At 36.7% G+C, this 26708-nt stretch overlaps 1 protein-coding gene across 4 annotated transcripts in view; it reads left to right on the forward strand.

The window, feature by feature from the left end:
• Positions 1-26708, forward strand: part of phip (PHIP subunit of CUL4-Ring ligase complex) — a 39609-nt gene that overhangs the window by 723 nt on the left and 12178 nt on the right. For 2 of the 4 annotated variants that reach the window (XM_084427426.1, XM_084427427.1), the window contains exons 4-26: positions 98-157; positions 2475-2625; positions 3416-3514; positions 3807-3967; positions 9219-9440; positions 10221-10321; positions 10659-10729; positions 11902-12002; positions 13544-13584; positions 16794-16892; positions 18040-18196; positions 18282-18416; positions 18539-18667; positions 20314-20539; positions 20694-20813; positions 21201-21384; positions 21665-21770; positions 21980-22111; positions 23286-23386; positions 25109-25322; positions 26104-26217; positions 26340-26447; positions 26539-26663. In XM_084427426.1, the coding sequence (XP_084283552.1) occupies positions 98-157; positions 2475-2625; positions 3416-3514; positions 3807-3967; positions 9219-9440; positions 10221-10321; positions 10659-10729; positions 11902-12002; positions 13544-13584; positions 16794-16892; positions 18040-18196; positions 18282-18416; positions 18539-18667; positions 20314-20539; positions 20694-20813; positions 21201-21384; positions 21665-21770; positions 21980-22111; positions 23286-23386; positions 25109-25322; positions 26104-26217; positions 26340-26447; positions 26539-26663 (2957 nt within the window). Of the gene's footprint in view, positions 1-97; positions 158-445; positions 725-2474; positions 2626-3415; positions 3515-3806; positions 3968-9218; positions 9441-10220; positions 10322-10658; positions 10730-11901; positions 12003-13543; positions 13585-16793; positions 16893-18039; positions 18197-18281; positions 18417-18538; positions 18668-20313; positions 20540-20693; positions 20814-21200; positions 21385-21664; positions 21771-21979; positions 22112-23285; positions 23387-25108; positions 25323-26103; positions 26218-26339; positions 26448-26538; positions 26664-26708 lie in introns of those variants that run through there. The other 2 variants (XM_084427428.1, XM_084427429.1) reach the window with 2 other exon arrangements.

Raw genomic sequence — 26708 nt, forward strand, 5'->3', positions numbered from 1 at the left:
GCTAATTTAACGCAGATTTCATTTTTATGCTTTAAAAACACAAACCTGACCCCTTAGAATTTACCCAAACCTGTTTAACACCATTTTCCAATTACAGCTGTTACCCAAAAGGATTGACTGGACTGGCAAAGAACACCCAGGGAGTTACGAAAATTTGGTAAGGGATCCCTATAACAGAGAGAAAACTTTTTAGAGAGCAAAATAAGAAATTGAATTTCCCGCAATTTTAAATCAGGAAAAAACTTAACCCGAACACACGGGGAAAAACCAACCTCAGGGTTAGAAAGGACTGCCATCGGATGAACCCAGAACCTGGCCTGACCTCAGGGATGTGAGTTTGGACACAGAGGTGTGCACAAGGTGTAAATAGATGTTAAATTCGATGTAGAAATAAAGAGACGTCATGAATGTGGTGCTATAAGGGGAAGGGAGCGGAGGGAGGAGGGACCAGTGCGCAGAGACTGAAAGCGGGGCGGGATGGAGGCGCACTGCTCCATCTAACACAACAAGTCAGGGTAAAATACTCCTTTTACCTTAGTTTATTACACTTAAACTAAGCTTTTGGAGCAGGGGACATCAGAGCCGGAGACCTAGAGGATCTTAGGAGGGTAATGGGACTTTTAAGTTGCCCTGACAATGCTTATTTTTTTTCGGAGGAAATTCTTTTTGAACAGTGCTGTGAGACTTGAGGCCGATAATACAAATGAGAGGTACATCGAAATGAGTACGTATTGATTAATTTATTAATTACGATATTTAGAAAGGTAAATAAATTATTAATCGGACTATTTTGCATTTTTCAGTAGCTCGCTATTCCTCGTGTGGATATCACTCGGGAAGACGATTTGATTCCGCATTCGAAGTGAGAGATACAGAAATATCTTGATTTTAAAACTTAGTGTGTTTTGATCCAGCCCCTGTGATGGCCAACCCCCACTATATATCAGTTGCGTAACTAAAAGACTCGACAGTCTTGTTGATCATACAGGCTGTTACCGTTGTATCTCTGTCGTCTCTTGTACACGCTGAAATTCACACACATTGTAGCGATAATCTGTTATATTGTATTCGCGATTGTCTCGCGGATGATCTCGCGCGCCGTTACGCCACTAGATCCCCGTATTATATTGAGTGAATGCGTGTGTGTGTGTGTGATCGTTCGTGGATGATTTCATTACCGTGTGTGAAGATGTTAAAGCCCGTGCCTGCAGATTGTGGGTAGGAATAACGGACACGAGGCTTCACCGCCTGATGTTGGCGCTGTCAATTAATATTTTTTTTGTGTGTCAGGTCTCGAGTCCCTCGATCAATATGTTAATGAGCTATGCAATCTGCATTAATTATCATTATTCATACGATTAATTAAATAATGATGATAATAACAACATTGCATTAAAATTGTAATTATAAATAAATTATATTTTCATATTTATTAAATAAATGTACATTCAAATAATTGTAGTAACAATTGACATGTTTTTTTTCTAAAGTGTTTATTAATGTAATCATTTAAATTTGTGTTCATTAATATTTTATGCGCTAAATAATTTACATGTAATGCAATAATAGTAATTAGGGATAATTCATCAACAAATGAAAGCTATGTTTAGACGATACCATTGTTAAATACTGATTTTAATTTTATAATTAATGTTTTTAATTCGTTTACCCTGATTCACTCACTGTTAAACATGGCCTTATTATTTATAAAATCATTAGCTTAGCGGTGTGTGTGCGCGCGTGTTTGTGTGTGTCGACCAATAGGATGACGCTAAATGCAATTAAAGCCACATTAATTACTGGCCTGCAGTTGGAAGCTGGATCTGCTGAACAGGCTTGATAAAAGATGCCCGTACTGACGCGTTGCGCTGGGAGACGCACATTTTACTCTGTAGATTAGATTCATCTCTAGGGAGAATATGGACAGATAATAAAAAAGCTTTGCAAAAATGTATTGGTTTGAAACGAAGTGTCGTCTATAATCCTCTAAAGGTTTTTTTTTATTATGCTATTATGTGGACGGTTTGCGTACATTGACGATGTCTGTTAAATGACTGTATTTAAATATATACTTTTATTTTATTATCTAATTATTTTTAGTAGGCTACGCGTTCATTATATGAAATTATTAAATGGTGATACTGATCATTTTTAATTAAAGCCTTCACATTACATCCTTTGATGAAATTTTCTGCTACAACATTCACATTAAATTATTTAATGATATAATTGTAATTATATTTTAAATGGTATTTATGTATAGTAATGTTAAGACTGTAAATTATTTGCCAGGTTGCAAAATCTTTGCATTTTATATTCGCACAAAAAATCAACTTTTTTGTTTAAATCTACTTTCTATGCATACACTATTGCAACACAATAATTTAGCGTTTTGAACATTTTATGAAACAATATAGTTAGGTGTATTAAACAGATCCATTTCCCCTAATACGTGTTTGTGATTGTGTGTATAGGTCAAATTGTACAGGCACGTTTCTTCAGATCACCTGTTGCAGTTGTGTGAGCGAGTGAGCCCTCTTTTAGAGAGGGAAGTGCCAGCCAGCGTACCTGGAGTCAACTCACTGCTGGGAGCCGGACGACAGTCAGTGCTACGTACAAACAAGAGTGAGTCTTTCTGTTTGAAGATTGAATCATCATCCATTTTTATGATAAGCAAATCAACCAGTTAACAGCCAAGTTAAGCATAACAAACAACAGATTTTTTCATTTATTTTTTACTTTCCCCATAACTGTAAAGCAATATAAGATCAGATGTGTATTTTGAGTGCTACTGTTTTTTGAATGAAAAACTTGAAGATGGGGAAACACGTTCAAATTCAGAAGATTCATTATAAAGGATTTAACTAGAAATCTTTTTAATATTTACAAATGGCATCTCACTATTGCATCCGATGTGTATGCAAAAGAAAGAGAAATTATAATTGATCAATAGTGGTGGAATTTTCCTCCGTAATGCAGCCTTCAAAATGAAATAGATTTCACTGCAATTAACTTTGGTTACACTTTATTTTAATGTATCCATGTTACAGTGTAATTATACATTTAAGTACTGAGTAATATTAATTAACTACATACTTACTTTAGGGTTAGGGTCGGATCAGGGTTTGGTTTAGGGTTAATTGCATGCAATTATGCATAATTTATACTACTAAAGTAAATACGTGTAACAAGGAAGGACACATTAAAATAAAGTGTTACCAAAGCTTCCTATAACATTATCAAGAATATTGCTAGTGCCCATCCAAGAAATAAAACAAAAATGTATAATCCATTTTAATTTTTTTTGCAGTGGATATCTGTGTTTTACATCAATCCCAGTTTGTGTCTGTGTGCCTAGGGATTCAATCACTTCTACAGTGTATATTTAATGACAGTCCCACGTGTTTGTTGGCAGGTTGTAAGCACGTGGTATGGAAGGGGTCGGCCCTCGCAGCCCTGCACTGTGGCAGGCCACCGGAGCCGCCAGTCATCTATGGAAGCCCGCCCAATATTGGTAAGTCGCCTCTTATTGGTTGCTATGTTAATGTATTCCAGTGGAAGAAACAACATTCATCCAAATCCTTAGACTTTTCTTAAAACTGTTTTGTATTGATTTGGTGGTTAAAAAAAAATATATATATATATACATATGTGTTTTAGAAATTTAGAAAAATGTGGACCATACATTAAAAATGTTTTTTGTTTGTAAACAAAATGATTATAAGAATATGCTTAGGATGCTGTAGATTCAAATATAGTGTATTTGCTCTCATGTTGTTTTGCTGGATATGTCTTGTGTGCTACAGTGGAAACAGTATACAGTCGGAGGCTGAATGGCTCATATCGGTTGGGTCAGCTGGTCCCTACAGCTGTTTACCAACATATGAAGATGCACAAGAGAATTCTGGGCCACCTTTCATCTGTGTACTGTGTCACCTTCGACCGCACCGGTCGCCGCATCTTCACAGTAAGACATGTGGTTTTATGACTTTTTTTTTGTTGTTGAATGTGCTTATCTTTTTTTTTTAAATGTAATGAGTATGAAAAATATTTAAAATTTTATGAATGAATTATAAAACTGAATTGTGCAGGTTTTTAGAGCACTGTATGTTTCTGAAACATATCTGAACATTCGTGTTGTGTGCCCTCCCTTGGCTGCTCTTTGAGTATAGTATTCTGGAGTGTATTACATCAGGTTATGGAATTTTAATTTGTTCGTTATGTTCTTGTGCTGTCAGACTGTGTGTGTGTGCTCGCATGTGTATCTGGGAATGCATTTGAATGGTTTGACCACAGGGAAAAGATGCTATTAATTTATTGTTCAGGTTTATTTATTGTGAGTGTTAATTGGATGGATTTAAGATTTGACTTCAATATTAGCTTTTCAAAAAAGATTTCAAGTTTTTGTTTGAAGACACTATTAAATAGGACGTTTTTATTTATACCGGAGTCTCAAGGACACCTGGGGGGAAAACAGGCAATTTGACAGTTGTGGATTTAAGGGTCTAGATTTGATTGAATTAATATTTTTTCTAGCTATGCTCAGCTAATATTTTATTCATTGACTAGAAGTTGCTCTATATTTGATATAGAATATCTATAAAATTGTATATATATATTTAAAATTCTTATCCAGTGATCACAAATGACTAGGAAAGAAATAAAAATATGTGGGAACCTTGTTTACTTTATAGTGTGTGTGGAGGGCAATTCCATATATCCCATAATGTAAACGTGCATTTACACTCTTCACTTATAATAAGTACCATGACCAGGATGCTTTTGCTTTTTAGCATATTTAATATTCAGTATTTTTAATATTTAAATAAATTCTGAAATATTAATGTATTCTACATACATTTAGTGAATTGATTAAGCAGTCAGAACGTACAAATGCTGACAAGTACAATGTAGCAGATTCAAACTACTTTGTAGTGAAGCCTTTGTGACTTTAATTAGACGGTATGCCTCATTAAACTGTATACATACAACTGTATGCCTTCCCATTGTGGAATTTAAAGGCTTGTCCCTAAACTTTTTCGGGTGTTGTTAAAGTGTCATATAATAAAACAATTTAGGTCAAGAGCTTTAACATTGCAAAATCCCCAAATGAGCATAATGGTCTCGAATGACCTATTGAATGGAGGGATCTGGTCGCTGTTTGGTCCAGATGTCTGAGTGGGTTGGAGGTTCTGAAAGCATGTGATGCTTTTATGAGTTGAGCAGGGACTTGCCTGTAAGAGGGTTGTATATGTTTACACTGTATGTAGTTACAGTGGTTCAAAAGAACTGTTCTGTTGGACCATTAAAGGGGCCATTGACTAAACTTGTGCTTATTCTACATGGCATTATGCTTTGGATAAAAGCATAAATGAATACGTAAATGTTGCTCTATCGATTTCTGGCCTGTTTTGATGTGTCTGAGTAATTCATCATGTTCACAAAGTGTTTTCTATGCATTTTGATTTAAAGGGTTTTGGGACCACTAGTAAAAAGGATTATATTTTACATTTTTGAATACAGGTTTTAATTACAGCTCTTTTAACAATTTGAGTGAAAATCTATTTTGGTATTTGGTTTGTCTTCTTTTTTTTACTTGAATCACTCACAGCAGCACTAAAGATACACAAACTCCACATGTTTGTGTAAAACATGATGATCATGTTCTCTCTTGCATGATTTGAGGATGATTCAAAGAGCGTCTTGTGGAAGCAAGGACATCTGAATGTCTGTCTGTGCCAAAATTCACATGATCGGTGTCACAATTTGCTTAGTTTGATTAGTGAACTAGAAATAGTGAAGAATATTTAATGTTCATATTACGTCATAATGTGTACATAGACTTTTATTTACAGGTTTAAATAAAAAAATACAGATTTGGGCAACACTTTATTTTAATGTGTTCTTGTTACACGTTACATGTATTTACTATGGTAATAACTAAATTAGGCATAATTACATGCAACAAACCCTAATCCTACCCTAACCCTATAGAAAGTTCATGTAGTTAATTACTATTACTCAGTAATTAAATGTATAATTACACTGTAACATGAACACATTAAAATAAAATTTGTATTGTGGTCTTTTTGATAAATCTGTACAGATTTTGTAAATTTTGGAGTCAGTAAAATGCAATATGATCAAAAGTGGCAGTAAAGACATTAATAATGTTACTTTCTAATCAATCATGGTTTCCAAAAATGTTGTTTTTATAATTATTTACTATTATACATTAATTTAGTGTTACAAAGCGTAGTGTTTCTTTACAAAGTGAAGTCTGACAGCATAATACATCGTTTTTAGTTGTTTTTGCGGATCCGTGTGAACAGGGATCGTTTTGACAATGATGTCGTCTGTACGCGAAAAATGCAAAGGAAGTACTTTTCCGTTTTTAGCACATCGTTCATCAATGTCTCGTAAACGTACCCTTAGAATGATTACTGAAGTAATGACTGCTGAAAATTCAGGTTTGCCTTACCCTTTAAAATATTAAAAATAGAAAAGTTATTTTAAATTGTAATAATATTTGTAATAAAAATCTGATAAATGCTGCCTTGCTGTAAGCATAACAGACTTCTTTCAAAACCTTAAAAAAAAAAAAAACGTACCGAGTACCGACCCTAAACTTTTGAACAGTAGTGTACTTAATAAATCTGACTCGGCTCTATGGCCCTTTGTTGAACTTTCAGTGAGTAGTTCTATTCTTTTGTTCAATGTTGTGCTTCACTGGAAACTCTGTCTTAATTTCCTAGTGACTAAAAGGGTATTTTTAGACAGTGAGCCTTCTGAGCTCACAGGGACAGATAATGTTTTGACTCTGGGATAAGTGTAGAGGTCAAAGGTCATTTTCATATTCCATCTGGGCAAGCATACTGTTGCTCTGTGACATCATCATCATGCCCACGAACTTGTTAAAGGTTCCATGTGTGTGTGTGTGAGTGGACGTGTTTTGATTGGGGCATTTCTCTGACATTATCTCACTTTCAGCCTGTGGAGTGAGCTTTTGTTAACATTTGTCAGCGCTCTGGTTTTAAGCGGCCCGTAGGATCGTGCTTGTGTGTGTTTTGCTGATGTGTGTTTTTGAGTGTGCACTCTTGGGTTCCATTTTACTCTGCAAGTTTGTAATGCTCCAAAAATGGCTGAACAGCAAGGATTACTCCCCCTCTTTCTGCCTCTCCCTCCCTTTTCCCTCTATCTCTCTCTCCTACTCCTGTTCTCTTTGTCTTTTCCTCTTTCGATCTTGGTCTCTCGGTGTATTTCCTCCTCTTTTTTTTCTTTCTATAGGTCTTTTTCTCCCGGCGTAGGGGGGCGTGTCTGTGCGCGCATGTTGAAAAAAAGTGTTTCTTTTGTGGATTTGGCGGCGAGCCACGAATAAAATCATCTCTTTCATATTCCTGAGCCATTAGCCAGTGTGTCATTGGCATTCCGTCTGTGTTTAACAGATCTTCGGGAATGTTCGTCTCTGTGTGTGGCTTGGGGATCATTTTTCTTTGCTCAATTCGATATGCATGTGTGGCCTGCATATTAACTGTTGTTATCGCAGTTAATTCTAGTGTTTCTGGAAACAACAGTGATATTTTCATGTTGTTAAATATGAGTTTACAAAATGAGGAGGTAAATGGCAAGCTGATTATCTGAGGGGAAAAAAAGCATCTTTCGATCAAGCTGTGATTGAAAGACTGCTGTAAGCAGCACTTGCTTTTTATGATCCTCTGCCTGTTGTCATGGAAATGCAATGCCACAGTGCTGCATTTTTAGGTTAAAAGCATGTTTGATTCACCTTGAAACAAAATCACATTGGACTCTCTAGACGTATTATTAGTAAAGAATAGTAACTTTTGCGTTAGAAGACGATGATGTAGTGTGTACATCTTCCCAATGCTTCCTGCAGAAACATTATAAATGTCTTCTAACACAAATGTCTTCTATGCCATTCAAAAGTTTGAGGTCAAAAATATTTTTAATGCTTTTAAAAGAAGTCTCTTATGCTCATCAAGGCTGCATTTGTTTAATCAAAAATACAGTAAAAAAGTAATATTGTAAAATTGAAATAACTGTTTTTTTTGTTTATTTGAATATATTTGCAAATGTAGTCTATTCCTGTGATGGGAAGGGCATCCGATGTAAAACCTGTGCCAAATCATGTGTGTGTGAAGCGGACCCTGCAAATGAGCGGGAATAACGCAGAGAGAGAGAGTTTATTTTTATTCCTGTGATTCAAAGCTGAATTTTCAGTATCATCATTACTTCAGTCTTCAGTGTCACATGATCCTTCAGAAATCATTCTAATGCTGATTTGGTGCTTGAGAAACATTTATTATCACTGTTGAAAACAGTTGTGCTGCTTAATATTATTGTGGAAAGCATAATACAGTTTTTCTTTCAGGATTCTTTGATGAATAGGAAGTCTTTTGCAACATAAATGTCTTTAATGTAATTTTTGATCAATTTAATTCAGCCTTTCTGAATAAAAGTATACATTTCTTAAAAAAAAGAATTTTACCGACCGCAAACTTGTCCCACTACATACTGCACAATTAATAAATATTCTGGATTGATCAGAAGGAAAGAAAAAAACAGTTACTTTTAAAACAACAATCAAATGTTTTTGTTTTAAACTTTTTTTTTTAATAAAAAGCATAAATAGTATTAGATATTTTTCATAACAAATAATAAGACATTATCCACAGGCCCAGGCTATTGTAGAAATCTAAATATATCTAAAGTAGGAAAGAAATGTATTTATTTGGAATAATATGCACTGATGAATTGTTCTCAATAAGACAGGAACATGAATTAAAGTAATTAAGTAAATAGAGAGTCCATTTTGATTTCATGTTGACTTAGAGCTAGGTAAGTTTCCAAAGTGGTTTTAGATACATAAAACAATGGGTTGTTTTAGGGTGACATCAACTTTGTTTTTGGTTATTGTTACTCACTCTTAGACCAATCTTGTTATCTGAGCCTATTTAATTGTATTAAGTGCATTTTAAATGACTCAATACTTCCATCTTTAGATGTGGGCATTGGTTTAGCTTCAGACAATTGGCTGGAATCTCTGCATGATGAGTTAATTCATTTGCAAAACACTTGACTAAATTCTTGTGGACTTTCTGATGAGAACTTTGGGAAGAGGGCTTAGTGTGAAAAGCAGGTCATTCTGACGTACGACTTTAGCAGGGTCTGAGGGGTTACCATTTGTGGTGTTTCCTCAGGGTTCAGACGACTGTTTGGTGAAGATCTGGGCGACGGATAACGGGCGTTTGCTGGCGACACTGAGAGGTCATGCGGCAGAGATTTCAGACATGGCTGTGAATTATGAGAACACCCTGCTGGCAGCCGGCAGCTGTGATAAAATGATCAGAGTGTGGTGCCTGCAGACCTGCGCCCCGCTGGCGGTACTGGAGGGCCACGCTGCATCCATCACGTCGTTACAGGTGTGCAACACATTTACACTCACATGGTAACAGATATATACATGACAAATTCACCCGTATAAAGACTTATTTCAGATTTAACAGTAATTTTTCCTACAATAAAATAGCCTAATTGGATTTTTACTGTGTAATCAATTCTAGTCTAGATCCTCTTGTGTGGTAATACACTAAATTACTGTAAAAGACAACCATATTGAACACCATTGTAGGATAATAATGTAATTATTGGTGTTTAGTGTATACCATTATGGTGATTCATAGTCCCTTTGGCTGGAAACTTGGACCTTTAAATGAATTTTCTCCCAGCCGATGTCACAGAACACAATTAGATGTACAGTACATGGGGGAAATAAACTAAGCATTATGACTGATTGTTCTATGTTATGGTGCAAAAATATCTTTTTATAAACAATTAACCTTAATAGTGCCCTGTTTGAAATGTGGAACACTGTGGTAAGAAGGTGAACTCAACTGGTCATTTATTTGAACATTAAAAGCAGTATTATTGAGAAATATTAATATCATTTTTGGTTTTTAATATAGTTTTTATATACCGGTGTGAAAATGTCTTTACTTGACATCACTAATGGATAGAATTGAATGCATCCTTGCTGAATAAAAGTATTAATTTCTTAAAAACGAAACACTTGAACGGAATACATTAAATTGACAAATATATGTTTTGCAGTGTATGGTATAGTCATGCACAATTGCACGCCCACTCATAGAGACCATGTTTAATGTGTTGCAAACCTGTTTCAGCTGTTTGTGTGTGTGTAGTTTTCTCCTCTATGCAGCGGCAATAAGAGGTTCCTGTCCTCCACTGGAGCTGACGGCACCATCTGTTTCTGGCAGTGGGACGCACGCACGCTCAAATTTGGGTGAGTTTCCTTTATTCTTGCGCACATCTGTGGGGTTTTAAGATTTGGAATGTTTTCTTTGCCATTTAGAGCAAGCATTCGAATCTATTTTTGTTTAGTTGAATTAATATAAAGGAGAAACATGCAATTTTCTTTTGAACAGAGCTGAAATGCCTTATTTTTCAGTGCTAAAACTTTCTCTCAACACAGCTTAATATGCTGAGACTTTTCATTTTTCAATCAATGTTTTTGCAAATCCTTTTGGTACAGAAATGACACTCTTCACCTTTAATAAGACCACTAAGAGCCTATATTCTGGCACTCATCACGTTTCTGTGTGTTTTGTATGTTTGTACAGGCAGCGACCCAGCAAATTCATTGAACGGCCCAGACCAGGCGTGCAGATGATCTGTTCCTCTTTTAGTGCAGGTAGGCCAGAAGTGTCAAAGCTCGTTTCTCACCTCTACCTGCTCCCATTTTATTAGGTATTTTTTTATCATTCACAGCCTCTCCCATCGGGAACCCATGTGACAAAATGGTTTTGTTCTAACACTGAGCTTGTAGTAAAACTTCATGTGTTCAGAAATGGGACACTTAATTTTTTTGTTGGGTCTTTCTGGAGTTTATAGACACCGATTAATGGGATCTGCCAGTTTGCGCAACTGCTTTACCATATGACATGATACAGATGTGATCTTTTATATTATAGAAAATAGAAAATGGAATAAAATGTATGAATATTGATTAGGGCTGTTCATGAAATCCACAGTCCTGTGTGACCAGCCCTTAAATCTTTATTGGACAGATTGACAAATTTGATTAAATGTATTGCTCTGGACAGTAGGCCAGTGATAGGATTAATTTCAATAATATGGAAGTAAAACAAACAAGATTGACTTCTAAGTTGCTTTTTTAGTGCTTTTGTTTGCCATTATTACTTTAATTTGTGGGCCTTTCTAATCAAATATTTAAATATATGATTAATTGCAGTTGATTTGTTTATTTCACCTGTAAACCATGTAATTCAAATACAAATTGTAGTCGATTGTCAGCCATAATATTTAAGACTCATGCCCATGATTATATGAATGTGTGTGCTTACATAGAAATGTGATATTAAGTGACTATTCCCATGTTTTCATTGTTCTGAAAGCTGATAGCAGATTATAGAGTGACGGAGAATGGTTTTAGCTTAAACAATTTTCTGCAAAGTGAGGCTATAAATATCCTGTTGTCAGACAGATATCACAGACTTTTTAAAAAGAGTGTTAAGCGCTGCAGGAGCTCTTCAAATACACATTACTGAAGAAAAGAAACACTGTACTGGCATTCACCCAGTAAGACACGCACACACAGATTCTAGTTCTTTCCTCTACATTTCTTTGGTATTACACGATCTGAATCTGTTTGAGATTCTTGTTCATTAACACCATATTGTGTAAATTGTTTAAATTTGTGAGATTTGAGATTGTGCCTGCTTGAAAATTATGACAAAGTTTTTGTTAATGATGGATTTTTTTTCTGGTTTGAATGCACAATGCTGTTATTGATTATTATGATGTAATTTATGTAAGGCTAAGTGATTTTTAATGGTATTTCAGGTGGGATGTTCCTCGCAACAGGCAGCACTGATCACATCATTAGGGTTTATTACTTTGGAGGTGGACAACCAGAGAAGATATCTGAGCTGGAGTCTCACACTGTATGTAATTCGTTTGTTTTCATTTTGTGACTATTTACACCCTAATAAACAAAAATGCAATTTAGATGTTGAAAAAAATTAGAGGTAGAGCATGCACATTTTTTTTGCACAAATGAAAAGTTTGAATCTGGTTTTTGCCCTTTTCTAACACCCTGTCTCTGTTACCAAATAGGTAAAACGCTCCGATATTATAAAAATGCAAATACTAAATGATTAATATTAAACTATTTTGTAAGCAAGTATGTAATAAACTATGTAATTATACAATGTATAATAGATGGCATATATACTTTTATATTTCATAATGGTCTAATATCATATTTATTTTATAAAATAATTAATTTGATCATCAGTGTGTATGTGTATTAGGGCTGCACGATTATGACAAAAATCATAATTGCCGATTATTTCCTTGAAATTGTAATTGCGATTATTAATTACGATTATCACAATTTACATTGAATATATAGCCTATATATATATATATATATATATATATATATATATATAGGCTATATATATATATATATATATATATGCATATTATTATACATGTTTACTTAAAAATTGTGAACACACACACAAGTACTGTCCCCCTTTACTTAACATAGACATAATTTGTTTGAATATGACTAATAGTTAAGACTACTAATAAATAAACATTAGGCCTAAGCTAAAGCTATTAAATAGCAGTCCCAAACTAGCTTTTGTTAATACAATGTTGGTATGAGCCACCACAGTCTTTTACAAATATAAAAAATAACACAAAGTGAAAATAAAGTGGCATTTTGGGGTTAATATTGAAACGACAGTTACCATGGTGAATACACAATACTAACAAGAACTGTTAATGAAACATGGAAACTGCTCCTTGTGAATAATGAAAATCATACCTGCATGCAAATCCTTCTCAACTAACACACGACGTACTCGTAACGTGATTTATTGGTATTTTACTTTTATTTCATGACTTACTAATTTACAACGTTGCATGCTCGTAGTTTCCTTTGCACTTTATATACAGTGAAGCGATACACGGCGCGCGCCTCCGCATTTGCGCGTGCAATTGAAGAGTGTGCGCTACGAGGACAGTATAACGGCTGACAGGACAGGAACGTCCGTTTTTCTGAGGTGAAATACTTTTTTTTTTTTTCACCGTACACATAGCCTACGTCACTGCCTGGTAGTTCCTATTGTGCTGGGTTTTCTGAAGTAGTTGTGATTCGCCACTCATAACATGCTCTAAATGCACGCAGAGTGGATTTTTTTTTTTTTTTTTTAATCGCGGCTTTGAACGATTACGTAATCGTGGCATCCGTAATCGTAATCGCGATTAGAAATTCGATTAATTGTGCAGCCCTAATGTGTATAAATGTATAATAGTGTCCGCCTAAAAATTAATTCTTATTATTAATATAATATTGATCTATTGTTTTAAAACACATACTTTTCATTCTCTTTACTGGCTTTACTGTTGCAGGAATGCATTATTGTTTTGAGGTTCTCCTCATGTTTTTTAATGACTTTGTATTTTTCCTCAGGATAAAGTCGACAGCATCCAGTTCTCCCATAGTGGAGATAGGTAAGCAACACTGGCTCCATTTATCTGTGTACATGTGCGAATGTAAGAGAGTGTGTGTTTGCATGTCAGGTTTGTTGGATTAATGGAACATGGGGGTTCTTATAATTACGAGCTGATGTTGTCAGCAGAAAAAATACCCTTGTTCCCATCACACCCAAACATGCGTCAGATGCCTATATGATACACATCGTACAAGAATTCAGGTGCATGAAATGTCTTTCTACTTAAACAGTAGGCATATGACAGTTACCCACACACGCCAGTCTCTGCAAGCTCTTTTATGTTCCTCACGTGCTTTAATTTAATGAGCAAATGTTTTTGCATTGGGGGAGGGAGAGAAATAGAGAGTGCGACAGGAGAAGAGGGAGAAAACGAGGAGAGAGAGAAGGAGAATAAGATGGAGAGGTCTGTAACAGGTCCCTAAGGAATTAAAAAGATGGATGTTCACATGGATTCTTTTTACCGGAGGAGACAGCATCCAGTGTTACATGTATAAGGAGGGAAGAAATCTCACTAATCAATAGAACTGCAGAAGAGTATACTGTCAAAAAGAAGATATTCATCCCTCAAATGAGTAGACTGTGTGTGCATTGTGTCTTACTGTGTGCAGTCTTATTTAACGGAGTAACACTCTTGAGTAATACACTCTTATCTTCATGCAACCTTATAAGCTCATGTCATCCTATCTTGCGGTGTAATGCAATTTTTGACTTTATAATTCACATTAATGTTATGCTACTGTTTTGTAGACTGCGAAAAATATTTTCAGATTTTTGTCTTGTTTTTCAGCACAAATGTCTAAACTTCTCAAGATAAATTTGAGAAGTGCGACCTCTGACATATATAGCAATTGTAAGTCGCTTTGGATAAAAGCGTCAGCTAAATGAATAAATGTAAATTTACTTGAGAATCAACATTGCATAAGATATTAAGATTTCAGAAAATAGATCTAAGGCTACGTTCACACTGCAGGCTGAAACGACCCAATTCCGATTTTTTTGCCCCTATGCGACCTGTATCTGATCTTTTCATGACAGTCTGAACGACACAGATCCGATCTTTTCAAATGCGACCCAGGCCACTTGGGTATGTGGTCCCAAATCCGATACATATCCGATCTTTTGAAATGCGACTTCAGTCTGAACGGCCAGGTCGCATGTATCCGACCCGCACGTCATTGATACGCGAAAAACGGCATAATTCTGCATTGAAGTAGTCGTCGGTTTGAAAACGGACTGCATATTCGTCGAGCTGAGGTAAATCTGCCGAACGGGTCGACCTCGACGAGCCCGTTAATTAAAAAAAAAAAAAAAAAAAAAAAAGCCCACGGCCAATATACGTTATGTTAACTTTATTTGTGCTGAATCTGATATTAGATAGGTCAGCGGCTGCTGTCTGACTCTTGTGTAACGGTCGCTGCGTGCGCTTGTGTGTGTGTGTGTGTGAGAGTGAGAGAATCACAGTTAGGTTTAGCTACTTCCGCAAACAACAAGTGACGTCGTTGACCGTTGAGTACTCTTCTGCGCATGCGGGTCACTTCTGGGTCATTTCACGTTCACACAGGAGATCACAAAAGGTCGCATTTAATTGGAAATGTGAACGGCCTTGCAAAAAAATCGATTTTTTTCAAAAAATCGGAATTGAGCATTAAGCCCTGCAGTGTGAACGTAGCCTTATATCTAGAATCTGTTCAAAAAATTTACTTTTGTTAGCCCTTTGGCAAATTGTTTTTGATCTATGAAAAATCTATGAAACTCTTAACAAATTTTGAGGATAATACACCAAAAAAAAAAAAGCCATAGTGTTAAGAAAAATGTATTCATTTGAGATTTAAGAAAGAGATAATGCATGGCTAGCTGTGTATTTTTCATTTTTGAAAATGTTGAAGCAAAGAACCGCCCGACACAAAGCGGAGGATGGTTGTTCCCGTGAAGTGCATTCAAATAGTTTAATGCACAGCTAGCCGTGGATTAACCCGCATGGTCATTTGCCAGCATTGACAAGTTAAAGCTCTCATTGCAAAAAAGAGAGAGAGAGAGAGAGAGAGAGAGAGAGAGAGAAAGAGATGTGCATGTGAATTACCTGCGTCTGTGCAGCATCTCTACTAGCAATATAGCTGTGAGTTTATTTACTTCAAAAACAGTGATGTTACAACCTCTATGCTGAGTAATATAATGTAGCAAATCAGTAGCGAAGATAATTTATTAATAAAATTTACGGGGCAGCATTGACTACAAATTTCTGTGCTTGTTTCTTTGTGCACAGCACGATCTCCGATCTGCGTGCGAGTGACGTGTGTGTGTGTGTGCGTGTGCGTTTCAATGAAAGCAGCGCATTAATATAGAACAGTGATTAAACGGTTATATTGTACACCTCCTAGCCAATCAAGTATTCAGACAGACCATGGTATAATTCAGGATATATTCTCTAAAAAAAACACATAATATATTATGTAATTTTCCTTCTCAAATTGTTTTAAAGATGTATAGATATTGTTACTGTAAAATGAGACTGTTTAAGAAAATGATCTTTTGCTGTGTAATTCACATACAGCACACATCAATAAACCTCACTGTTTTATAGAGCAATACACATATGCATACAGAAAATGTATGTAAATGTAAATGCACATTTAATACTATGTAATTTCAATACTTAATACTTTTGCTCATTTTATATACAAAGCGTGTTTGCATAGAAGTCTTAGAAGTCTAGCAAAATATGATCGTTTTTTTTATCTCTGGGAAAATAATACATAATACATAGTCAACAATAAAAGAGCCACATTCAGTGCACATTAAACAAAAAACCTTAATTAAAACCTATTATAAACACTTATATGCTCAAGGAATGGAAAGACAAATGGGATCAGTGTTGTAGAAATAAACTTTACAAAATCAATCCTGTGGTTGGTGAAAAGCACTGGGACCATATTAACTACACTCACTGTTGCATAGGCCACTCCAGACTAACCCATACGTTTTCTCATTTTAACTTAATTTCACGAGCTTTCAGTTTCAACTTATTTTCCTTCTAAATAAATTTGAAGTGGTAGAAAAAGTGGAAATGAATTTGCAAGTTGTACAACTTTGATTTTACTAAACGCTTTAAGCATTTTAGTAGATTAAAAGTGCATTACAGTATGCCTCATATGTATTCTTTTAGATGAGGTTTTTGAACATAAATCTAAATCCATAAATTGTGTGTAGGTTTGTGAGTGGCAGTAGAGATGGCACAGCGCGGATATGGCAGCTGCAGCAGCAGGACTGGCGGAGCATTCTCCTGGACATGGCCACCAAACTACCTGGGTATGATAAACATTAATCACTGTTTAAAAGCATGGCTCAATTAACTGTGCATTAATGTTACATTTTGTTTGCTAAACAATTGATCATTAGCAACATAATTACTTGGGAGTGCCGCGGGGTCAATTGATTCTGAAAACACAGCAGCGACTGAGATACAACTCTAAAGCCAATTAAAGAATAAACAACTCCACCAATGGATTCATATTCAATCTAGAAAGTCGATTATCTTCTTAACTTAATAAAACATTACAAAACAATAAGCAAACAAATGCCATTGGATTTTTTTTTTTGGGATGTTCTTTTCTCCATCATTTATTGATAAAGGTCCTATCAGTCTGTAGTAACATGAACATATTTAATCATTTGCATGTTAACTTGTTAATTTTGGCAGCTTTTGTCAAATTACCATGGGGTCCAAAAGACCAAATTGAAATTATATATACAATATATATATATAAATGACTGACTCACTCATTAAGACAGTCTTTGCTGCCATCTTTTGGCGAAATAATGTATGTAACTTCTGTTGCTGTTTAAGGTCAGGGACTATTTTTTCCAGCGGAAGGAATGCTTTTAGTGATTTTACTTCATGAAAGTTGCATAGATACATATTTTTCGGCTTTAATATTTGTATTGTGTGGTAACCGTTTTATAAAAGCAATAAAGTACTCCAGGCTAGTGCTGTATCGTGAATAAGTCACGGCTGAAGGGGTTGCAGGCACTCCGCTTTGCGTCGAGCCTAACAACGGCCTTCAGCCGTGACATATTCACGATACAGCACAGCCTCTTGTACCTTATTGCTTACATATATATATATATATATATATATATATATATATATATAAACCTACAACTTTCCGCTTAATTCCAGCTCTAAATTACATTTGGAATACCAGATTTGTAATTTATTTTTTATTCATTAAACTAATTAATATTATAAATTAAATTTCAATTTAACATTTTACTCAAATTGTTATGTTTAAATTTTTTTATAAATTAGAAAAATAGAAACATTTAGCTTGTCTTTCCGTATAGTTTGTCTCTCATTGCTTTGCCCTTTAAAAGTAGGCCAGCTGCAAAGCAAAGTTAGAAATGCCATTCCTAATTGTTTCTTTTAAAAACTTTTCTTATTTTCTGTCTTTTTTAGCAAGTACAACCCTCCACCTTTAGAGGACAAAGTTACAAAACTGAAGGTGACTATGGTGGCCTGGGATTGCAATGACAACACAGTCATCACTGCTGCGAACAACTTGACATTGAAAGTGTGGAACTCTTACACGGGGAACCTTATTCATGTGTTGATGGTAAGAGTGTGAAGATCTCTCCAGAATGATTGAAAGGAGACGATATGTGATGAATCATGTTGTCATCATGGTCCTTCACCCACAGGGCCACGAGGATGAGGTGTTTGTGTTGGAGCCACATCCATTTGATTCAAGAGTGCTTTTCTCCGCTGGTCACGACGGGAACGCCATCGTCTGGGATCTGGCAAGAGGAGTCAAAATACGCTCTTACTTCAACATGGTAAACCAACCACCTACACTCCCACACTTTGACCTAAGTAAATATGCAAATCAATTGATTTATTGGTGTTTATTGTGTCTCACAGACTGTGTTTCTCTACTTTGATGTGTGTTTGTGTGTAGATCGAGGGTCAGGGCCACGGTGCGGTCTTTGACTGTAAGTGTTCTCCAGACGGGCAGCACTTTGCTTGCACTGACTCTCATGGTCACCTGCTTATCTTCGGCTTTGGCTCTAGCAGCAGATACGACAAGGTACTGAAAGCCTATGACTGTCTCTGACACTATGCTCAGAATAAAATAAATATAGATTGAATAGTATCCAACATTGTTGTCACATGACTTCATCACGTTGCTTTTTTAATTCACTCTGTGATTTCATTTTAATTCTAGTTTTAGTAATTTTGTTATGAACTTGAGAGATCCCCTGATATGATTGTAAAGCGCTTTGGGTGTACAGTAGTACATATGAAAGCGCTATATAAATGCCTCATTCATTCATTCAACTTGACATTTGTGTTGACATTTTTCTAGCTAGATATATTTCTATCTAGCTTTAAAATAATTTGTATTTCAGTTTTAGTAATTTTAGTCATTAAACTTATTAAAGTTAGTTTCCAAGGCAACTCTTCTAATTTTTTGTTTTGTTTATTTTTTTCCCCATCTAATATTTTTTTTAAAAACTATTATCTAAAAACTATTAAGTTTTAAATGCTACAAGTAAATTTTATACAACATTATAATGTATAAAAATGGATATTCATTGTGAGATTTGACAAAGATTATATTTAACAGTATTGTTAAATTATTGTTTTTAAAGATTAACTTTAAGTGAGTGTTAGATGACAGAAATGGTAATAATCTAAATGTAAAAATAGGGGAAATGAGCATGCACAATTAAATACCCAATATTGTCCAATACCAATATAAAAAAAAAATCTGTAATATCGGTCAGTAACTGATATGATGTCAATATACAGCTTCTGTGCCCTATCTTGCACCCAGCGCAATTGACTTTGTACACCGACGCATGTATCATTCCTATTTTGCACCCGCGCACAGTGGACTTTTCCCTCCACAGACGCACGTCGGTTAACTAAGAAATACACTTGCGCTCCCGGGGGCGGTTCAGCGCAAAGAGGAGGCGTGTTCCGGCGCAAACATTCCCTCATGCTATTTTGCAGGTTTAGAAAACAATTCCGCCACTGACCGAAAAAACCTAGTTTAAAGTCAGTGATGTGTTGCGCATGTTATTCATATGCTATTTTAAGGGCGCATGCTTGGCCATAATCAATGTAGCATGTGCACAACGCGCATACACTTTGATTCTCTCATCTACACAGAAGCAGCAGTTCTCATTTTTGCAAATCATACATTATTACGATAGAGATAGATAGATAGATAGATAGATAGACAGTTTATTATAAAAGCATACATCTAGCTTACACATTTACCCAAATTATCATATGTTTAACCGAAGTTAATTTGGGTGTGTTTCTCCATCCCCAACGTCACTTTTCTGTCTTTTACGTCTCCTCGGCTGTGAAGCGCTCCTGGCGTGCGCCTGGCAAATCCGCCGTTATAATAGGAATCCGCTATAGAACAAGCTCGTCTGCTCTTAAAGGGAATGTGAGATGTCGCTTTGATTGGTTTATTTCACGTTACGCCCAAACCAACCCATTTTATATTTGCGTCGGGCGCAAGAGTCATTTATCCCGCCGGTATAATAGCAACAGCGCCCAAGACCCGCCCACAAAGTTACTTGCGTTTTGCGCTTGATACTTGCGTTTCAGATCGTTAAAATAGGGCCCTCTGTCTGTTTGTCTTAAGCCCTGTTTGTCTTTATTCAGTTTTAGTCTACTTGTATTTACTCTGAATGTATTTATTTATCTGTTCTTCAGATAGCAGATCAGATGTTCTTCCACACTGATTATCGGCCGCTGATCCGCGATGCCCATAACTTTGTGCTGGATGAACAGACCCAGCAAGCACCCCACCTCATGCCCCCGCCGTTCCTGGTGGACGTGGACGGAAACCCTCACCCGCCACGCTACCAGAAACTGGTTCCCGGCAGAGAGAACTGCAGAGATGAACAGCTCATACCCCAGATGGGACTCACGTCATCAGGTAAGAAACACAAACAGGCAGTTTCTCTTTGTTAAAGTAATTTTTGTTTAAAGTAATTTTTGCCCACTTGTTTATGCTCACAGCTTTCACAAACATACACCTACAATCTGTCACTGAACAAATGTCTCTGTTTTTGTCTTTTTTCCCCAATTAGGGCTGAATCAGGTAGTTAGTCAGCAGGCTGCAGAAGGCTCGAGTCCTCTTGATAATATGATCCAGAGACTACAGCAAGAGCAGGACCAGAGACTGGGCTCTGACACCAGAGCCAATAGAGGTAATGCAGACTCTCAGTTTTTTAGCTTGTTTTTTGTAAAGCAGGGTTGACACAATACTAAATGTTTGCTACCACTCGATATCAATACCAGTGAAATTTCATGATTCTTGATACCACAGTAAACACTAATGTGCTATTGAACAAAAAACAGCTAATTAAAAAAGATATGCATTCAACAGTTAAAAACATGGAAAGCCTGTATTTTTCACAGTCCATGACTTTACAAAAAATAGTGCCTTACAAACCCCCCCAGTTAGCAAGACAAAGTTATCGCTACTGTAAAGTATAAAAATGTCATAAGATTATCTCTATAAACCGGTGGGTGGTGATTGTGATTCTGTTGACGGCAGTAATGCTGATGCACGTTGCATGTCTATTTGTGTGTAGGATCTGTCAGTTCTCCCACAGAAGTCTCTTCTCCACCTAACGTGGGTTTGAGACGGAGTGGACAGATCGAAGGTGTTCGGCAGATGCACAGTAACGCTCCGCGCAGTGAGATCGCTACCGAGAGAGACCTGGTGGCGTGGAGTCGACGGGTCCTCGTTCCTGAACTATCACCAGCCATAGCTTGGTAAAACCCACACAGAAATACAGTGGGGTCCAAAAGTCTGATACCACACTGCAAATCAGGCTTTTAAAACCTGGAAGAAAAAACAAACCAACCTTATGATGTATAATGAAGTTGAAACTCATATATCTGTTATTTGTAAAATTCTGATGGACACCTCCTACTCAAACAAGACCTTCTCATTTCTTTCTTTCTATTGTTTCTTGCAATATAATACCGTTTGTTCCAGTTAGACATAGATGAGGTGTTTGTGACACTTCTGTGTGTCTGTTTGCGAATGTAGTAAGCAGGAAAACTGGCGTACAGCTAAAGGGGAGGAGGAAATCAACACCTACAGATCAGAGAGGAGGAGGCGCAGCTTACACAGCCAGTACCACAGAGAAAACCGGGTAAATCATCATATCTGATCATCAATTTAAATATGTATCTTCCTCACTAATTGATTAGTCAGAGGTTGGATAAATGCACTGTGTGTGTGCAGCATCATAAACCGCCAAACCTTTATATCAATATAAATGTGTCTTGATGACATGTTGCTACTGTTTAACATGCAATTTAAATTCAGTATGTGTACTGAAGTTTGTGTTTCTCATACCAGCATGCTATTGAAAATGCTGTGGAGGAGGGGCGCCGTTACCAGGGTAACCAGCATAACTACCATACACGATTGGCTGTGGAGGAAACGAGTCGTCAGAGTGAACCCAACGAGGAAGAACACAGTGCCTCTGAGGTACTGTCAAAACATGCAGTGTCCCTTTAAGGAATAGTAAAGTAGTAAAATAGTAAAGTTACCACTCATAATAATGTTTGGGGTAATAATGATTTTTTAAAAATGTTTTTGAAGGAATTCTTATGCTCACCAAGGCTGCATTTATTTGATCAAAAACAGTAAAAAAAACACTAATATCGTGAATGCAGCAAGCAGGACGAGGCCGAGAGCCGCGAGAACAGTGCGATTTATCTTCGAGGCTAATCTTTTGTAAAAATATAAAAGTCTTTACTGTCACTTTTGATCCATTTAATGGATCCTTGCTGAATAAAAGTTGTTATATCTTTTAGAAAAGAAATCTTAATGACCCCGATCTTTTGAACGGTAGTGTACATGTGGACGATTTAAGAGAGGAACAGAATGTTCAATGAGTGAAAAAAGTACTGTATTTGACTTTCAATAGCAGTTGAATCATGAAAAGTGGTTACTGTATGACAGGTGGTTGAAAACTAAAAGGGCCTGGTGAAAGATCAAAAAGGAAAGTCATTTCAGAGGCGGTGCAAGTTATTACCTTTTGTTAAAAGACTGCCATAAGATTGCCATATAGTAATCATTCACTATACAGGAATGTGTGTTACACAAGTACGTAGGGTCAATTTTGAGTTCATGTTGACTTGAACATTTAAAACTGAAATTGTTTCATTTATTGTGGGGATGGCTTTTTTTTTTATTGCTGCTGTGTCTGAAGTGTTATTGTTCCATCTGTTGTGTTAAAATCCCTGTTAGAAGTGTGAGTGGTCCATTTGTAGTGTCAGTGTAGCATCCATGGCAGGTTTCTCAATCTATAGAACGAGTATTCCAGATTCATACTGTCAGCTGCAGTGTAAGTGCCAACTAACACCAAATCTTAATTTTCACCATGAAAAACATGAATTAAAATGAAATGAACTCCTTCACACTGCAACAGAAATATTGTACTGTGCAGTCATTGGTCATTTTGGACAACAGTCATTCTGATATCTAAAATATGTTTGTGAATATTTTATACTTTCCAGTTGTTTACACTGCAAAAAAAAAAAAAAGAAGATTATAAAATGATTTTTGCAGAGTAGTGACATCAGACTTGCTGTGTTCTGGGAATGGCATACAAAGAGTGTGGTAATCCTCAGTCTCTTTATACCTGTTGGTTTTTTAGGGAGAAACAGAAGCAAGACCTCCAAGCAGAGAATCGTCAGATGAAGAGAGAGAGGAAAGAGAGGAAAAAGAACCCTGGCCTGATGATAACAGCAGCTCCAGGTAAATGTTCATTGCCCTCAAACTTCATATGACACCAGGGTGGGAATTATACCGCGGCCACGCGGCCATGGCCGCCGTTGCCCTACACTTTGGCCTTCATGCCCCGTGAAAAAAAATTCATCGTAAGGCCACAGTGGCCTGTGTGCCCTGGCCCCGTCCAAGTTCCACCCAAGTAGTCTCTGAACTTCAATTAGTTTGTGGATTCGCGGAGGTGCAGTGTCATAATCACATCGATGATCTCACGCATCAAAACAGCAGTGCAAGAAGCATGTAACGTCAGCACCAACAGAAGAACGACACTCTGTTGTCGACACTGGTGCATAGATATATACACTAGATTTCGCCTTGGCTACGGCATTCGTTCATGAACTGCCGTAGCCAAGGCGAAATCTATATGTCTATCTATGCACCAGTCTGCGCGCACGTCACACAGCAGGAAGCGCGGGCGCCCTCAGATCACTTGGACGTCGCTGTGTTACAAGAGGTAAAAACGATATAAAAACTGTTCGTTTTCTCACACAAACCGCTCGTTTCGTGTCTTAGGCCATCAATGTGTACTTACGATGGGGAATTGTTTAATTTGGACGATGGGGAATTGTTTTAATTTGGACTCTGTGGATGCTCTCTGAGACCGTGACCATAGACCTGCATTATATGACTGACAGACAAGAACGGTTTGACCTAAAAATATCAGAAAAGGGCCCTATGCAAGGTTCCAGAGGTAACGGCGTCGGCGCACTGAAGCGTTTTTTTTTTTAATAGTTCAAAGTTACTATAAGATTTAATGTTATTACCTTGACAAACTATAACTTACATCATTAAAAAGATATAAGACTCACGTTTCAGTATTTGACCACTATTGTATTCTGAGAAATTTATATTGACAGTTATGTCTTAATTTGTGTCAGGAGTTATGAAATGCAAAAATGAGTCGATACCTTTAATATGAATTATGAGCGTCAGACGCTCCCATTCATAAAAAACTCCTGTGCTGTCGTCATGAAACCGATTCACAAAACAACGTCCCTCGCGGCTTTTAGCTCAAAAGTGTGCAGATTTGGAGAAATATTGATATATTCTCAGTTTACATCAGATTTCTATTGACAGGAATAATATTTTATTGAATTTATAGCCAAATGCGTCGATGTAATCATTATGAGCGCTGTATACTGATGTGCTGTGTTTTCAATTCATACCAGCAGCCTGAGGGCGCTCTACTGAACATTATAGTCCATATTTGAAACACATGAAGAAGAGCGTTCGACAATGCAGGAAATTATTAATTTATTGGCATTTGTGTTGTTTCTGAATGCTTTTATTGGCATTTGTGGTGTTTCTGAATGCTTTTATTGGCATTTATGTTGTTTCTATTGTTGTGTGAGGGTGTATACCTTCTGGATGTAATGGCGCTCTCCCTCTCTCTCATTAAAAAATGTTTGTTTTTTATTAAAAAAGTCATAATCCATGTCTTATTCCAAATTAGGATGTTATGGTAGCAATCTGAATGGGAAAACCATCGAATTGTACGATGGCCTTTGTGCCCTGTCATATGGCCTTGGTGCCCCCTAAAAAAAAAAAAAGGTGGAGGCCAAATGGCCTTGCCCCTAAAATTACATAATTCCCACCCTGTATGACACAGTGCCATATATCTGACAGTCCTTATACACATACATCAGTCAGATCCACAAATACTGTATATGCCGGGTCTGTTTATATTTGCAGTGATTACTCCAGCGATTACTCAGACTGGACAGCAGATGCTGGCATAAACCTCGAACCGCCCAAGAAGACCAGCGTGAAGAAAAAGAAGAAGAATGCCAGCAGCTCGGAAGAAGATGGAGAGAAGAAAAAAGACTCCAAGAAAGAGAGGAGGAAAGAAAAGCAGGACAAAGATGGAGCCCTACCAAAGAAGAAGAAGCCAAAGGAGAAACGGAAGGTCAGTGGTCCTTTGTGTGTTATTTTAATATGAACCTTTTTAGAAATTAAACTCCCTCGAAACACATCAATCAAGCTCAATAGGTTATTGAATGTGTCCACTGACAACATTCAGGAGAGTTCTGTTATTCTTTTTTTCTTGAACCGTTATGAACAAATGTAATTTCAACCATGGAAATTACATTTTAAAAATGTTTGGAATACAATTACAGATTCCTTTCTCTTGCCAAGGTTAATTTCATAGTTGAACACAATTTAATAATACTTTCACAATTTTTGCATAATTTTACAATTATATCTTGACTTGAAATTACACACAAAAAATATTTCACAAGTGAAAACATGCTTTTTTTTTTAAATCTCCCCATCTTTTTATTCTTCACACATCACGTCTCATTTAATCTCAAACTCTTCACTGACACTGATGTCTCTATGCAAATGCACAACCTTTATTAAAGTGTTTATTAAATCTTCGGAACACAAATTAAGATATTTTTGATGAAATCTGAGAGCTGTCTCACTCCTTCATAGGCTGCTAGGTAATTGCATCTGCCGGCCCAGAAAGGTAGTAAAGACATCTTTAAATAGTCCAAGTGACTACAGTGGCTCAACCTTAAGTTTATCAAGTGATGAGAATACTTTTTGTGCGCAAAAACAAACAAAAATAACGACTTTATTCAACTATTAATTTTCTTCCGTGTGGGCCTCACGTGAGTTCACGAGAGCGTCACGACGCATGCGTGAGAACTGAGTGTATATAACATGTGTATTTATTCATTCAGAGGATACCTGAACTGCAGAACCAGGGTTTGACATTAGAGGAATGGCTGCCCTCACCCTGGATCACTGACACCATGCCACGGAGATGCCCCTTCACCCCACAGATGGGCGATGAGGTAAAAAACACATTTCTCAGTGCAACAGTCTGCTAAAGAATAATTAAAATGGGAAATATTTGTATTTATGTGGTGTGTAGAAACATGGTTAATATTAAGCTGCTTGTTGTGTTTGTGAACAGGTGTATTATTTCCGTCAAGGCCATGAAGCTTACGTGGAGATGGCCAAAAAAAACAAGATCTTCAGTATAAATCCTAAAAAACAGCCCTGGCACAAGTTAGAGCTTAGGGTAAGTATTCGAATAAATACATTTTAACCTCACAGTATTTTTCATACACATGATAAAACAAAGAAAATGATTTATGATTGTGTGCCTACAGGAGCAGGAGCTGTTGAAGGTAGTGGGCATCAAGTATGAGGTCGGTTTGCCAACTCTGTGCTGTCTGAAGCTGGCCTTCCTGGACCCAGACACTGGCAAATTGACGGGCGGCTCCTTCTCTATGAAGTGAGTGCAGTCTGCGTGAGTCACGGTGACTTATTCACGATGATC

The sequence above is a fragment of the Rutilus rutilus genome (genome assembly GCF_951802725.1).
Source record: "Rutilus rutilus genome assembly, chromosome: 13".
NCBI classification, from domain to species: domain Eukaryota; kingdom Metazoa; phylum Chordata; class Actinopteri; order Cypriniformes; family Leuciscidae; genus Rutilus; species Rutilus rutilus.